We start from the raw sequence: 17,425 nt of genomic DNA on the forward strand, positions 1-17,425 counted from the left end.
TTTATAAATCTGGGTGAAGTGTCTATGGGTATGTTATATTTGGAATAATTAAAATATCTTTAAAGGAACTTCATCACCATAATTCTTTGTGTGTTTGATCAGTTATAAATAAAACTAAAAGTAATCATAAGGTGTTAAGATCTGAAACTTTAAAAAGGGAAAAATATGCTCCCCAAATCCCCACTTAAAAGCCCTGGTGGCACAGTGGTTGAGAGTCTGCCTGCCGATGCAGGGGACACGGGTTCGAGCCCTGGTCTGGGAGGATCCCACATGCCGCGGGGCAACTGGGCCCCTGAGCCACAACTACTGAGCCTGCGCGTCTGGAGCCTGTGCTCCGCAACAAGAGAGGCCGCGATAGTGAGGGGCCCGTGCACCACGATAAAGAGTGGCCCCCGCTCGCCGCAACTAGAGAAAGCCCTCGCACAGAAACGAAGACCCAACACAGCCAAAAAATAAATAAAGAAATAAAGAAGCTTTCATTAAAAAAAAAAAAAAAAAAAGCCCAAACCATGGGCAGCCAACGTGTTATTCGTTGTTGTATCCAGAGTACATTTATCTATTTGGGTATGTCCTTCCCTAAAAGGACTCATGTGTTTTCAAGTAACTTACCAAACAGTTTTCATGAGCAGCTATATTCTCTGACTGTGCAAAGTACAGGACACTACACTCGAGGTCTTTGGGGCAAAGCGCGCATATCCTTTTTTGCAACCTTTCTGCAACCTGAAAGACACCTATAAAGTAACATCCCTGATGAGAAATGGAAAAGTGGAATTTCTTGGTGTCTGCAACTCCTCCACCCATCTTAAAGTAGAGGGCAGGGAACTTGTTTTATGAGAGAGTCTCAACTCCCAGGGAGAAAAAAAACTGGGACCCAAGTAGAAAAGCAACTTTGTATTTTTTTAATGGCTTAATGAAAGAAAAGAAAAAAATGTTTCATTTAAAATGTCTAAACGTGAGGAAAACCTTTACTTAAGAAACATAAGCAGGAATTTAAATACAAAGCTCTCAAAGCATTGCCTTGCCCATGGTAAGCTCTCAATAATAATTACTGACATTATAAATCAACAAGAAAACAATGGTGTATTCAAGAAATAATGCTCTGATTAACTACCTGTAAAAAATAATTTAGATCCCTATATCATACTATATTCAAAAATAAATTTGGGATAAATAAATAAATAAATAAATAACTTTGGGGTGAATTAAAGAAGTAAATGAGCAATATACTTTAAATGTGCTGTAATCTAGCATTATAATAAATTAGGAGAGAAAGATACATGAAGGCAGGAGCAGTTTTTTTTTTTTAAGAGAGGAATAAAGAAAGGAAAGAAGCTTAAGAGAAGGAGAGTTAGGAAGAACAGGGAAGAGACAAGAGGGGGGAAAAAAGCCAGCTGTTCCCAATATCCACTGGATGCATTGGTGACAGGCAATCTTCTCTAACCTATTAGTTTGCTATTAATTGGCCACAAGCATCCATTTAACATTTCTTTGACTTTTCCAATGCTCATCCTGTTATTCATTTAGTTTTCTGTAGCAGAAAGCACTTTCAATTTTATCTTCAAATTTTAGTTTTGAAACAAAAATTCATTTAACCATTTAATGGTGAAAGGTTTTAATTTAAATGAGGTTGGTTAACCGCTTAAGCGCTTCCTAAAAGTCCTTTTTGTTACTTAAAAGTGTAAGGTCTCTTGGTGTCTAAAATTACATCTTGCATCTCACAATGTCAGAAGATCTCACTTTGGAGCTAGCATTTCTTTCACATTCAGATGAGTTTCTTCCTTAATTAACGTCTGTTTCCTGGATTTGGGTCTTGCTTAGTAGGGCTACAAATTAGTAGTCCTCCTGCTCCACATCAACCAAGAAAAAGGGGGGAGACTGAGACAAAACTCCTCAGATGAAATGAAATGGGAGAACTACTGCTTTTCATTCATCTCAAACCACCACCGAGTTGGGAGCACCTCTTGTACGAGAGTCACCGCGCTAAGAGCTCTAGACCAGCGCGGTCCGCAGAAACATAATGTGAGCCACAGGTGCAGATGAAGAATTTCTAGGAGCCTCATTTAAAACAGTCAAAGGAAATGGGTGAAGTTAATTTTAATAAGCTTTATTCAACTAAACATATCCAAAATACTACCCTCTCAACGTTTAATTAAGGAAACAATTAATTCATTCTTTTGTACTGAGTCTTTGAAGCCCAGTGTATTTTGTGCTTACAGTACCTCTCAACCGGACGAGCCACATTTTCAATGCTCAAGAGCCATATGTGGAGAGTGGCTACTGTACGGAAGGGCACAGCAGAGGATATAAAAAAACATGAGACAGAACTGTTGCCTGCAAGAAGCTTACAAAATAAACAAGGAGACCAAATAGTATTCTGGAAAATAAAATAACAGAATACGTGGCACAAGTAACTGCTGAGTAGGAAATACAATATACGCTATGGACAGAGGAGGAAGTGCTCCTTGTGGGATGGAGTGCTGTCAAGGACACTTCCTTGAGCTGGTACAAGGAAGCTTGAGATGGAGAGGAAGGGGGGTCGGGGTGGGAGGGACGTTGCAGACAGAAGCAGAGATATGTAAGAGACCAAGAGGTCTGACTGGGAGACAGAAAACTAGCCAGGCTGAAGAGGAGAGTTCATGCAAAGGAAGCTGGAAAAGAATTTGAGAAACAGATGGTGAAAGGCTACCAGGAAGGATTTTTTGAGCCCCAGGCTGGACATTATAATGCTGTCAGCTCTATCTCAGATAAGTGCGGACAAAAAAATGCTGCTGACATCAAGCCATCAGCCACTGCAGCAAACCCCGCCCCCCCCCCCAACAATGGTGTCTCCTGAGGGGAATTCAGGGTGGAGAAAAACAGGATACTGGCGCTAGACAGTTACGATACATTTCTAAGGAATAATTTCAATGAGCCCAGACTCTTGCATCTTCCCATACTTAGAAAAGCACTAAAATCATTAACTTAAGACGTCTGTTTTTTGTTATTAGCAGTAATTGTTTGATGTTTGACTACATGTTTGTTTTCAGCAAAAACTCCTATATATCCTGGCTCATCCCTTACCTCTTCCGATCAGTTCCTCAGAGCTGAGAGGCTGTCTCCCAGGCCATAGTCTTCAGTAAGCTCCCCAAATAAAACATAACTCGCAATTTTTAGGTTGTGTGTTTTTCTTCAGTCAACATAAGTTTTAGATTTAATGCCATTTCAACTTAAATCCCAAGAAGGTTATTTTAAAGAACTTGAAAAAAATATTATTTGGAAGAACAAATGGGCAAGGGCAGTAAAGAACACTTTCAAAAAACAATGAGAGGGTGTCTACCTATCTGAATTAAAAACGTACTAGAAAGTTACAGCTGGAACAGAAGGTTAGATGACCATGTCAAAAGAAAGAACACAAAGTGCAGAGAGAAGTGGATCATAATCTCTAATTATGAATTTAAGGTGGCATTTGCATTTCTTCTCTGGCACTGATGTCCTTAGCCCATTTTTCTATTGGTTTATTCACTACTTCCTTACTGATTTATAAGAGCTTGTGGTGTATCCAAGATACTAACTCTTTGTTAGTCAAACATGTGGCCTTTTAACTTTGTTTATAATGTTCTCTGATATACAGAATGTTTTAAGGTTTTGTTTGATGAAATTATATCAATCCTTTATCATGTCTCTCTGGGGTAGGGGGAACATAACTTAGAAGACACCTCTTCTTTTCCTCTAGAATTTTATTTCTTACATTAGAATATTAACGTGGAATTTATTTTATTGTAAAGTATGAGATGGAGATCTAACTTATTTTCATAATGGCTAGCCACTGATTTAAAATCTTTTTTCATATATTTAATTATTACATATATTTAGATTTGTTCTACATACTTCTATTTGTTCCACTGATCTGTCACTTCCCCCACCAATACAACACTTTACAATTTTCAATGTTTTAGAATATATTTTAATATCTGACCACACAAAGCCTCCATCCAAGCATGAAAATGGGAAAAAAATATCCCCAAATCTTATTCACCTTGGACCCAAAATCTACTTCGATTAAATACTGTGTTCTTATTTAAAAGAACACTCAAACTGGACATTAAAATTTGTAAAGCATAGGCTAAAAAAAAAGATTCAGGCAGTTAAATTACTAGTGCTAAAATTCCCTAATAAAAAAATATGATAATGGGGCTTCCCTGGTGGCACAGTGGTTGAGAGTCTGCCTGCCGATGCAGGGGACACGGGTTTGTGCCCTGGTCCGGGAAGATCCCACATGCCGCAGAGCGGCTGGGCCCGTGAGCCATGGCCGCTGAGCCTGCGCGTCCAGAGCCTGTGCTCCGCAACGGCAGAGGCCACAACAGTGAGAGGCCCGCGTACCGCAAAAAAAATAAAAAATTTTAAAAAATTAAAAAAATTTGACAATGTTTGATAGGCTATGCAGCACCCCTTGTGTAAGAGCTAGGTATCTTTGCCGTGTCACCCCTTCCTGTGCAGAGCTGCACCTGCAGACAGGTGAACTGCATCGGGCTGAGCTATCAGGCCGCTGATACCTGAGTGTGGTCCCCTGTGCTTGCTCTGGGGACTCTGCCTGTCTGAGCTACACTCCCAAGTCTGCAGCGTCTTGGCACTCGGGAACACAGAGGTGGTGGCAACATTGCTGTCCTCTGATCTGGAGTTTCCAGTGTTGATGGACAGAAATCCAAGGTGGAAACACAGGCTCCACCTAAGAGTTTCTTCCTGCTAAAACACCCCCTCATCACAATTTCCTAAAACAGCTTGGCTATTTTAACTTGTTTATTCTTCTAGACTGGGGGATCACAGAACTCTCTGTAGTTGGGAGAGTAACATTATAGGCTTTTACACAGGCAGGCATCCCTCATATCTGAACGTTTGCTATACATTATCTGAAACTCATGGACCAAATACATTTGGATAACTTGATATTCCTCACTATCTGAACTCAGGAACTGTACAGATTCAGACAGTGAGGGACAGGTGTATCATGGGGGCTGGGACATTCCATATTATGGAAGAGTCCATTGGTCTCCATCAGTAGTTGAGACCAAGAACAATGAAGATATGTAGGTCTCCCCAAGGTCTTTCTACTGGGTCTAGCAGGCCTAAGGACTCACAGAGACTGACTCAACGAGAATTCTCAAAAATGAAACTGGTAAGCAGGAAACGTTCTATAGAATGAAGCCGAAGAAAAATTATAAGCCAACAATACATGAACTACGACTAACTCAAACTAACAGCGGCAGGCTCGCCAGCAATCTCCAGGCTCAGCTCCACCTGGGAAGGGAGTGTTAAGGCCACAGCCTCTGCAGGGGTGTCTTCCCAATGCTTCTCTTCCAAGAGATGGTCTTAAAGCTCACCAGACAAGGGCAATCCACCCAGAGGATAGAATCTGGGGTAGTCAGATAGGATGGCCAAGGAACATGTTCCACCACTAAAGAAATGAGTGAAATGGATAGAATGAGATTCACTAACCCTATACCTCCATTTGCAATCCCCTTCCAATAGGGTATGGTCTATGTTCTGGACTGGCAACCAATTTATGGTGCTGGCTTGGAAATTCCTTCCTCTTTTCTCCTTTGATCAATAGTTTTCATTGCAGTTTACTATTTTAGTTCTGCCACTGTATATCAGATGTGTAGACGTTATTACTGAGTCCAGTGACTGCATACCTGAACTGACCAAAACAGAAGGGGAGTAGATATTACCTAGAGGCTTGGTAATGGACTTGGAAAATGAATGGCTTCATCACATTGTCTCTGGATGGTGTGACTGGATATAACTTTTGGAGAAGTTTGGCAGGATGTATATTTGGGATAGCCAGAATGCATTACTGGGGACAGCTTCAAAATTTGAAAAGAGGAATAAGGATGTCTGTGTTGTAAGGGAGGGGTGGCAGGCAGCCAGGGAATAGGATGTTCAGTGGACTTCCTTAGGGTATCCATCTGACTCACAATCATACACGGGGATAAGCCCCAGCAGGCATGTTTACACCATGTGACTCTCTTTCCCTAGGCACAGCTGACAGTCCCACACGATCTACCTGCCCATCTCCCAGATATACAGAATTCAGAATAGAAGATTTTAGTTCAGATTGGGCTGGTTGCTTGAAGGAGATGTAAAAACTGAGAAGCTGTGAGGGTAGCCATCTTCTATCCCATTATCAGGAAAACTGGACCAAAGAAAGAGAACAAAGCAGGTATTCTGAGTGCTGTCAAAGTTTATGATGGCTTCTCAGGCCCTATTTCCTGGCTCTTTCTGATAAATGCTATAGCATCCATGTTCCTGGGGTCTGTGAGTGTGGTCTCCCTGCTTTCCAGTAACAAACATCCCTTTTGCTTAAATGACATCAAGTTGATTTTGTACTATTTGTAGCCAACAAGTCCTAATTAACACTGTAAGTACCATGACCTGATCTCTCTGTGTGTAGGCACGTGTGTACGTATGTGCGTGCGCACATGTGCACTTGAAAGTGAGTTCCGGCAGCAGCGTGTAAAGTGGACTGCCCTGCCTTCACTGTCTTCTACCTGGTTCATTCTGATAATCTCATTTCCCTCCTTCTGCTTTCCCTGTCATGACTCCACTTCATTCTTCACGTTGCTGCCAGAGTGATCTATCTAAAATGTACATTTGCCCATGTTTCTCTCCTGCTAAAAACCCTTCTCTATCACCTCAAGATCAGAAGCCAAGCTTTTTAGTGCTACATACAACTCCATTCATTCCTTCAACATATACTTAATGAGATCCTACTATGTATAGTTTTAGGCACTAGAAATAAAGCAGGGAATAAGATGTGAATTTCAAGTCTCATGGAACTTACATTTTAGTAGTACAGAGACATCAAACAAGTATTATTTCAAGATGTTAAGTGCTATGAAGGAAAACAGTGCAGGGGAAGGAAGTAGAGATTAATGAGGGTGGGGGAGGGCTCTTCTAAACAGGATGAGCAGGCAAGGCTGTGGAGGGTACATTTGAGCAGATATGTGAATATGGTGGGGGCTTAGAGGACTCACAGTGCAGTGAGGGGGAGCAGAGTCATCAAGATGGGTAGGGGCTGGATCAGATCAAGACATGGGGTACACTGTAGCCACAGTAAGATTATTCTGAAAGTAATGAGAGACTATTGGAGGGCTTTGAGTAGGAGAATCACACTTACTTTTTGTTTTTTAAAGATCATTTTAGCTACTGTGCAGGCTTGTCTGTATGAGAGGCTAGAGTGGAAGCCAGGGGACCAAAAGTCCAAGCCTGAGATGATGGTGGCTTGGATGGCAGTGATGGAAGCGGTGAGAAGAGGCCAGGCTTGAGATATATTCTGAAGAGAGAACTGACTGGTCTGACTAATGCATTAGTTGGGAGGTAAGGAGGAAAGAGAGGCACGAAGAGTGGCACTGGGGTTTTGGTCTGAGCAACCAGGTGAATGGAATGGGGAAGGCTGGTAGTGGCTGAGCAGGTTTGGAGTGTGTGGGTGTGTGCAGGCAAACAGGAGTCTTCTTTGGGACATATGCAATTTGAGATCGTTCCTGGCATTAATGAAGTTGGTTATACAAGTCTGGAGTTTCAGGAAAAGGTCAGGATGGAACCTCATCTCCAGTAACTCCTCATCTTGCATTCTGTATACACACTAGCTAAATGAAATAGTCAACTGCTTGGCTTGTGGTTGCCACATCTGATGTTTTGTGGCTGGTGCCTTTTGTGGAGTCTTCACCTCTTTCTGGACCACCTTTTCTACGTTTGTATCTCTGGGTGACTCTTTCTCTTTAAAACTAAGACAGGATGTTCCTTGAACACCAGGCTGAGTTGGAGGAGCCCCTCATTTGTGACTCTGTGCTTCTTAGCAGGTCACACACGAGTTGCCTATTAGACTCTCTAGGGCAGGGTCTGCCTAACTCATCTCTCCATCCCCGGCACCTGGCGCTGAGCCTGCACAGGGTAAGCGCCCTACACCTGTTGAAATGCAGGGAAGGAGCCCAGCCAGAAGGCTGTTGCCTCGCTTAAGGGGAGGGCCACAGACTTGAACTACTACATGGAAAGGAGGGGATGGTTCCAAAACGTTACATTCTCTGTGGAAACTTCTCAAACTGCTTCCTGAAACCTAGCTGACCTCTCTTCAAGAGGGGTCCTCCTCCAGCCTTCCTCCCCAGAGCACTTCTCCGACTGCATTGTTTTAGGGGCAGGTGGAACCGCGCTGGGAGAGTAAACCCCCAGGCATTTCCTTCGGTTTTCCTTGCTGGCTGTATTCCTAGCGTTGTAGGACTGTAGCAATAGGCTGTCCCATTAGCAGTGGGTGAGGTAAACGGTAAACGGAAGGCAAACCCGCCCCTTACGAGAGGCCCTAGGCAGCGGTCTGGGCGCAAGGCCGCCGGCGGTGGACGCCCAGGGGCCGAGGGGCTGCTGAGCCAAGACCTCAGCGCGGTCTCGGGAGGCGGGCTCGCGGGCCCCCAAGCGGCGGCGACCAGGGAGCTGCCCTGGGCCCCGACTGCCCCTGCCGGACCCCGCCCTCCCCGCCTGACCGCCCCCCCCGCCCCCCACGAGCAGTACTCACCGGTTGGGAGGGGGACCAAGTCCTGCGCCGCCCGGGCCTCGGACCAGCTGGCGCCGCAGCTCGACTTGGGCTCCGAAGGTCCCGCCGGCTCCATGGCTGCGCGCTGCGCACTGCGCACTGCGCCCGCGCGGCCGGAAGTCCGTGATGGCGAAATCATGATGATTGATTTCCCCTACCCGGGGAAAAGTCCCGAGCAGGCAGAGACACCTCGGCTTTGCAGATGCAGTTCTCAAACAGAAACTCGCAACTTCTCCAGATCTGAGTCTGAATTTGAATTGCTTTTAAAAAAAAAAAATCATGCCAGGAGCTCCCCACCCTGCGCCCACTTAACTGATAGTCGGAGTAAAGGTGGCCGAAGCTCCTGGACTCAGCTGGAGAAATGATTGTTCTTCTGAGGGTTTATCCATTATTTTCTAAAAACTGTATCACACCAAGTCTGGCCTAAACAGGTCTATCATAAACGGACGCAGAATTAACTGAGATTAATTCCAGTTGCCAGTAGCGAGCCTTTATTTAGCACCCATTGGGTACACAGCACCATACAAGACAAGGTTTTTGGTGCATGGAACAAATACACATGTAGAGAACACAAACGCATATAATTAAATTACAGTTAAAAAATAAGTTGCTCTGTAAAAGAAGCATGTAATAGCTGGTGGTTTGCTGAGGAACTAATCAAAGGAAAACTCCTGGAGGTCTTGCTTTTTGAGCAGATTTTACAGAGAGGAAAGGAGGCAAACTGGGGACAGAAAAGAGAACAATATTAAAAAGGATAACTTGGAGAGTCTTGACAAACACAAATGGATTACAGAAGCAAGAGTGTGGAGCTGCAAAACGGGAGAAAAGAGCACGCTCTGGCAGCAAAGTTTTTTTGCTTTCAAGCAGTAAGATGGAAGAGTACTCCTTGCCAGGCCAGAAAGAAAGTGCTAAAGAGACTGGATAAGAAACTGAATAGCTCAGCTAGGTCAGGTGAAGCAGTTGAAGAGCCCCTTACCCTGCTCTCAGTTTATAATCTCAGCTTTTCAGTGTTCCACTCTTAAGAATGAGCAGACTTAACACATATATATGGAATCTTAAAAAAAAAAAAGGTTCTGAAGAACCTAGGGGCAGGAATAAAGACGCAGACATAGAGAATGGACTTGAGGACACGGGGAGGGGGAAGGGTAAGCTGGGACAAAGTGAGAGAGTGGCATGAACATATATACACTACCAAATGTAAAACAGATAGCTAGTGGGAAGCAGCCGCATAGCACAGGGAGATTAGCTCGGTGCTTTGTGACCACCTAGAGGGGTGGGATAGGGAGGGTGGGAGGGAGACACAAGAGGGAGGAGATATGGGGATGTATGTATATGTATAGCTGATTCACTTTGTTATACAGCAGAAACTAACACACCATTGTAAAGCAATTATACTCCAATAAAGATGTTTAAAAAAATCCCTTATTTAAAAAAAAAAAAAATGAGCAGACTGCCAAGATCTAACTAACTAACTGAGGAAAGCCTAAAACATGAAAGACAAAGACCAAAGGACACATACAGGGAAAACACAGAAACAAACCTTGCAGGTCACAGAATATTCAGGAAGAAGAAAATATAGATATGAATGCCTGTATGTATGTTACACTATATAAATAGTATTTTCAAAGAGATAAGATACTGCAACCATGAACTAAAAATAGGATATTGAAGAAAAAAAACATTCAGAGAAGAGAGCTCTAGAAATTTAAAATGAGACCAAAAAAAAAAAACCTAACCAGAACAAAACAAAACCCAATCCCCACCCCCCAAAAACTCCCCAAATGAAAACCCAACACAATAGACAAATTGGAAGATTACGTTGAAGAAATCTCCCAGAAAGTAGAGCAAGAAGACAAAGCTGGAAATTAAAAGATAAGAAAATGAGAGAACCAATCCTGGAGGTCTAATGTCTAGATAAATAGGAATTCTAGAAAGAGACAACAGATAACAGACAACAGAACTATTTCATTAAAGAAATAGTTCAAGAAAATTTCTCTGAAGAACAAAGTTTTCAGATTGAAAGATCCCACCAAGCACCTAGTATGAGGTATGAAAACTGACTCTTACTGGGAACAGAACATTGGGACAAAGAGAATGCTATAAACTTGAAAAAAACTGGCCACGTATACAAAAGATAAAGAACGGCTTTATCTGACTTCCAACAGTCACCCTGAAGGCCAGAGGTGAGAACATTTTCAGACTTCAAAGCAGCAACATTGGAATGTAGCAGATGTGTTCAAAATTGGGTATGGAAGCTACTCACGAACTGAGTACCCCTACCCTGCCAAAATAGCAATCAAGTGTAAGGGTAAAATAACATGTTCAAACATACAAGGGCTCAAAATATTCACCTCTCATTTTTCCCTTTCAAAAGCTACTGGAGGATGTGCTTCCCCAACATGTGGGAGTAAATCAAGGAAAGGGGAAATACCGGGATTTAACTGGAAACAGACCTGACATAGGGAAGACAAAGGGAATCTCTAGGACGCTGACAGAAGATGACAGCTGTGAACCAGTACAGAATGAAGCAGATCAAGATGTCGATTTCTGCACAAAAACATTTTCCATACTTATCAAGCGTCTTCACTTTATTTTAGTGCATTGCCTAAAATTCCTGCATCTTTACTGTGAATAAATGGACTTCTCAACTTTCCTCATCTGTCTACAGGCTGTTGGGTTATAATTTTTTGCTCCCTTTCCTAGCTCTTTGGTTTCCCACTCTCTAAACCAATTTCAAGTTAAATTTTTATTTAGTTCAATATTTTTAAGAAATTAATCTGGTCCAAACTTAGAAGAGATTTTTGTTTGAAAGGTAACCAAACTAAACCCAGAATCAAGGTCAAAAAAAAAAAAAAAAGAAAAAGAAAAAAACCCCTCAAAAACCAGAACTACTTTTAATTACTCCTTTTTGAGCTAGTATTCCCATCCTGGTTCCTAGTGGGAAGTTTCTGGCAGCCAAACGTACATCTTTGTTATAGATAAAATTAGTTTTAACTCTTGGAGATTCTCATCCTCTTTCCACTAGACAATCATGGTTAGGTAACCTAGAGCAAAGTAACTTTCTCTAGGAAAGTAATTTGCACATCATGCCTAGGAGAGTCCAAGGGTCTGTTTCAGACTCTGCAGTTCAGTAGAATTGTTTTGTTTTGTTAAGTGAAATTCTTGCCCAGCACAATCTCTTCTGGCTTAAATAAGCCACGTCTGACTATTTTCTAAGTTTCCTTTTCTTAAGGCTCTATCTAGAACAAAAATATTCTAATTCCTCCAAGTTTCTACTCCCTCCTTTCCTGTCCGTGTTTATGTGGAAGGAGTGAAGAGAATCTGTGGAAAAGAAACTGAATTGCAAAGAGTGTGCCAAAACCTTCCCCACAGGAGAGTTTCTCCCCCTTCTCATTCAAACGGACTGATAGGACACTTTCACGGAGCCAGATACAGCTTCTCCAACTAGCATTAAAATACTTGGAAGTAATATGCATGAAGTGAATTTCGACAGATTCTTCAGGCTCTGTTGCCCACCTTATGGTTCACAATGGTAGATTATTTGCCAGGAATTAAACATAAATAAATTTTGTGGGTAAAGATGTGAACTTTGGCCTTTTGGGGCCATGAAAGTCAAAGATAATTCCAAAAGCAATAAGAAGTGCTGAAATCAATTGTGACATTTGTCTTTCTTAATATATAATTTACAAATAAGTTACAAATTATATAGCAGTATTTCATATAAAATATACACTTCCATCCTACTCATGTACAGCTGAACAGCAGTAAGAATAAAGAGATACCCTATGCATATGAAAATGTCCTTATTTTGTTCCTAGCGTTTCTAAGTAATGCAAATGGACCCCCCAACAAGGGTAAACTGAGAGGAATTCTCTTGATGGATCATAACCTAAATTAATTCCACTGACCACTGGGGTTTCTTTTGCATGACTCTAATTTCAGCTTGATAAACTAATTTCATGAACAGGCACTAGCAACAGGTTTATAATATTTTTTTCCTACACTTATTAACCCCACATTGGCAGAGTATTTCTTTTTCAGGCATAGTCCCAGCTTCATAACCATAATCCCATGTTAGTTCTGTTCTTGCTTTCACATACCTAGAAAGTAGAAATTTTAAAAATAATCATAAATTACCCTGAATAACTACCAAATGAACCAAATTTGATTATATCAATTTTCATATTAACATCATTAACCATCCTCAAAAATGTGGTTTTCTCTCACTCCAACACCAACCAATTAGGAATGCTCTTTTATTAAGAATAATCATTTAAGCTTTATTTCAAATCTACTAAAATCATAAGTAAGAAGAAACTTGTCAATATCCACAAGGAAGGAAGTGTGTTTTGCAAACAGTGGAACCCAGTAATGTGATGAGGCATGTGGTGTGGTAGTTGGGGGCAGTTTGGACTCAAAGATGTAGCATTCTGCATCATTTATCCTCTGAACTGAACTGTCTGAGGCCTGCCATCCTTAGCCTTTTCAGGCATTAACTCTAAGAGGAAATAAGAATGAAAATTTCAGCTATTTAAAATTTTATTGACCACAAACAGTTTGGGATAACTGAATATTCTAGGGTGCCAGATATGTGGGGCTATAGCATGTATCTTCTCTTAATATTTTTCTATTGTTATTTTTAAAGTCACAATTTCAAAATTAAATCATATAAAAAAATTTTTCAAACCTGTTGGTGAAGAACGCCACCAATGGAAAATTTCTGTCATGTGTTTCTACAAAAACATTCTGTACCAAAAGATTTGGGCAACAACTATGCTGTTAAAAAAAAATAAACAAACACAGAGGTTAGACATAGCATCAAGTTTGATACCTTGTTCTTTGCAGCATTAGAATACCATTCTGTTTCCAACACATCTAACTTATTTTTGTTTATATCCTTTTTTTTCCTGACTAGTATATAGAATATCATAGCTCATTACAATTTTGTTGACGGTAGGAATCCATTCAGAAAAGCCCTGTTTTGACACTCTTACATCTTTCCAGTAGAAATGCAAAATGGTGCAAACCCCTATAGAAGATAATCTGTCAATATTTATTGTTATTATAGATGCATATCTTTTGATTCAGCAATCCAGTATCTGGAAATGTATCCGACAGATATATCTGCACATGTATCCATGTGTAAGATTATTCATTGAACATTGTTTTTAACAGTAGAGGTTTGGAAACAATCCAAATATCTATCTAAAGAGGACTGGTTACATGAACTTTAGGATATCCACACGTTGGAATTCTATGCAGCTATTAATATAAACAAAAAGAACGAGGAGCTCTGTGTACTGATTAGAAAGATCTCCAGGGCATGTTGCTAATTTAAAAAAAAACAAGGTGTAGGACGGTAAATATAATATGCTCTCTCTTATGTAATGGGTAGGAATAAGAACATATATTTATATTTACTTGTATTTGCATAAAGAAACTATAAGAATACACAAAAAAGTAGTGAAAATGATTTAACTATAGAGGGTGGAGTGGGGGCCAGGTGAATGGGGGCAGAGTACATTTTTTTTTAAACAAAACAAAAAGTTTAATATGAAGAATGTATATGACCTGAGTTTTACAACACAATCAAACAGACCCATTGGAAAGGGTACCTGTATACGTAACTGATTTCCCTGCTGAACATGACCTTCTCCTTTCTCCAAGGCTTCTAACATGATGGTACTATTTCCTCCCATTACCACCAATTCCAATATTGTTCTGTTGCCCACTAGCTGCCACCTCTACACATTCATCTATCACCAGATTCATAAAGGGATCAAATCCCAGCAATTTTCCTCAGGCATATTTGCCACCATTAAATTTCAATGATAACTTCCTGTCCACACAGTTTTTTCAATTTGGGCCTGGTAAGCTTTACTCATGGTGCCTACTTGGCAGGGTCAGAGCTACCTTGAAACAGAATTCTGTTTGGCTGTATGTATGTATGTATTCTCTAAGGCTTTTTATTTTATTTAAACTTTGAAATCATGTGAATGTATTATCTAAGTAGAGAATTAAATTAAAAAAGAAAGAAAAGCCCTATTTTTTTCCTATAAACAAGGGATGGACACAGCTGGTGAAACCAACCATATAGTTCTAGTGCAGCCACCATTCAACATAACCTACCAGAAAGGAAGCCACAACAGTCCTTTGCTAGAGATCATTCTTTAATGATCTTCCGGCTCTCCTGGCATGTTTAATAACTCCTAGCATGTTTGGCAATAGTGTAGAAGTAGTGAAAGTGGAATAGAGAAAAGCAGTTGTAGGAAAGACGAAGGGAGGAGAGGATTCTGTTCCCTGTTAACCAAGTATCCTCCTAACTAGGAGAGAGAAAAAGAAAAAAGCCAAATAAACAGATTTATCTAGCAAGGAGAAAAGCTCTTTGGTTTTAAAGATTTTCTGACTTAAGAATATTTTCTCTTCTGATGGCACCTGAACTACATGTAAAATTATCACTGAGGGCTTCCCTGGTGGCGTAGTGCTTAAGAATCCACCTTCCAATGCAGGGGACACGGGTTTGAGCTCTGGTCCGGGAAGATCCCATGTGCCACGGAGCAACTAAGCCCGCGAGCCACAACTACTGAGCCCGTGCACCACAACCACTGAAGCCCGCATGCCTAAAACCCATGCTCCGCAACAAGAGAAGCCACCGCAACGAGAAAGCCCGTGCACCACAACAAAGAGTAGCCCCTGCTCCCCGCAACTAAAAAAAGCCCGCACGCAGCAACGAAGACCCAATGCAGCCAAAAATAAAAAAAATAATTAAATTAAAATTAAATTAAATAAAAATAATCACTGAACGTCAACTTCAAACTACTCAAAAGTCATTTTAAAGAGGTGTTGAGGGAATTCCCTGGTGGTCCAGTGGTTAGGACTCCACTTTCACTGCTGAGAGCACAGGTTCGATCCCTGATCGGGGAGGCTAAGATCCCGCCAGCTGTGCGGCGTGGCCAAAAAAAAAAAAAAGAGGGGGGGTATTGAGCTTCGCAAGGGAATGCATAAAAGAATCATGGGCCATGCATGCTTCCCATTACTTTAAGGGAAAAAGCAAAGCTGTCCATCCCACTAATTCAACCCCAGAGAGGAAGAAGAGCTCTGATACAGATCAAAGAGAAAAATTAAGGTCATATCCAGGGGTCAGAGTACTAGAGTGGACCTTTCCAAAGATGTGTGGAGGGTATCAAAGTTCCCATCCTCCTTCCACGACTCCTCTTCACTCTCCTAGATAGGATAAGCAAGGACAAAGTGGAGACCAGAGAGTAGGGGGCATACAGGTGGCTTCCACATGGTCCAGTTGGCCAAAGAGAGTCTATATACACACTGGGACTAGAGGTTGAAGGGGATTTTTTTTCCTGTAGGATTCCTGGGACCATACATTCTTTGATAAGCATGTATGACGGTAGGAGGCAGGATAGAATAGCAGTATGATGGGAAAGCTACAAGGTAACTCCAATTCCACCCTACACAGTAGTTATGGCCAATAATACAAGTTATCCCTCTTATCATGAAGATGCCAGGAGTCTTAAGTCTTGAACCTTAAAATCAGAGAAATCATAAATACTTCTCTGTATAAATAAAAATAAATCTCATTACATATATCCCAAACATACACAGAAACAGAAAACGACTATGGTTTATGAATAAAAAAGGAGTAAGACAGTAAAATGCAATATTCTGATAAATGTACTGGTTTTCTGTACTAAGCCACTAAACCACTCAAAACTTAGTGAGAGTAAGTAAAACATAAGTACTCCCAAATGATTTTTTTGAATAGAGGCATTTCTGAATAAGACATACTGTATTATATAAGACAAAAAAGAGAAGCTTATTCTATGTGTCCCATTGTGATTTTTTTTGAAGTAATGAATCTTGAAAACCTTTCAATAAACATATATGATTTTCTTACTATTTCTTATAGCTTTCTCAAGCAAATGTTTACTGTGTGCCAGGTACCTTTTAAGCACTTTATATATAATACATTTAATCTTCACAACATCCTAGTCAGTTATTATTATTATTATCTCCATATTATAGGGGTGGGAAATACAGCATAGAGAGGTCAAGTAACATGCCCCAGGTCATGTAAGTGGAGGACTGGCTTTTTTTTTTTTTTTTTAATTAAAGTATAGTTGGTTAGGACTGGCATTCTAATCTAGGTAGTCTGGCTTTGGAGTCTTTTAATCATATTTTCCTCATGATTTTGTTAAGAAGCCTAGGAAAAAAAAATTGTGTTTAGACATAGGAACCTCAGCCCATATACTCACATTAAGGAAGCGGCCCACATTTCCTTCTTTTGTGGCATCCAATAAAAACACTCTCTCTTTATTGAACTTCTTTAGAGAATCAGATGAAGCATTCTTGGTTTCATTTGGTAACTCTTTATCACAAAAGACCTGCTGGTTTTGACATGCTGGAGATTTTTCCTCTTGGGGCTTTTGTATTTGAATCTCATTCTGATCATCCAGTGTGACTGCTTGGTGACATCTGCCCCCTGGTGGAGTTTCTTCTCTACATTTAGTTATATCTATCACATCTGATTCAATCACAGGGTTGTCTTCAGAATCTTCAACTTGGTTTGAGCTTGAGTCCTCTAATAAACATTGTGGAAGGAATTGTCAGGAAATATAATTGGCTGAGCAACAGTGCTGAGAGTAACAATACTAATTAAATGCAAGCTGTGCTGATTATTGCTAATCCTTACAATGTATTAAGGTAGACAGTACTCCAATTTTACAAATGAAAACTTCAAGCCTCTGAAGGCTTAAGGGATTCACCTAACTAGCAATAGTAATGAGAAGTGGGGTAAGAAACCCAGAAATATCTGACTCCAAAGCCTGCCTTCTTTCTACTACATAACAATGCCTT

The 17,425-nt window shown here is 40.8% G+C and overlaps 1 protein-coding gene across 3 annotated transcripts in view; it reads right to left on the reverse strand.

Annotated features, from left to right (window-relative positions):
- The window catches only part of LOC309792800 (histone-lysine N-methyltransferase SETDB2-like), a 75,409-nt gene that overhangs the window by 24,736 nt on the left and 33,248 nt on the right, over nucleotides 1-17,425 (reverse strand). Inside the window, exons 11-13 of one of the 3 annotated variants that reach the window (XM_082602630.1) lie at nucleotides 16,825-17,150; nucleotides 13,245-13,333; nucleotides 9,040-12,657 (exon numbers count right to left, since the gene is read on the reverse strand). In XM_082602630.1, coding sequence (XP_082458756.1) covers nucleotides 12,540-12,657; nucleotides 13,245-13,333; nucleotides 16,825-17,150 — 533 coding nt within the window. In that variant the 3' untranslated portion in view covers nucleotides 9,040-12,539. Of the gene's footprint in view, nucleotides 1-609; nucleotides 732-9,039; nucleotides 12,658-13,244; nucleotides 13,334-16,824; nucleotides 17,151-17,425 lie in introns of those variants that run through there. The other 2 variants (XM_082602632.1, XM_082602631.1) reach the window with 2 other exon arrangements.

This window comes from Mesoplodon mirus (assembly GCF_964341445.2).
Source record: "Mesoplodon mirus genome assembly, chromosome: 17".
NCBI lineage: Eukaryota > Metazoa > Chordata > Mammalia > Artiodactyla > Ziphiidae > Mesoplodon > Mesoplodon mirus.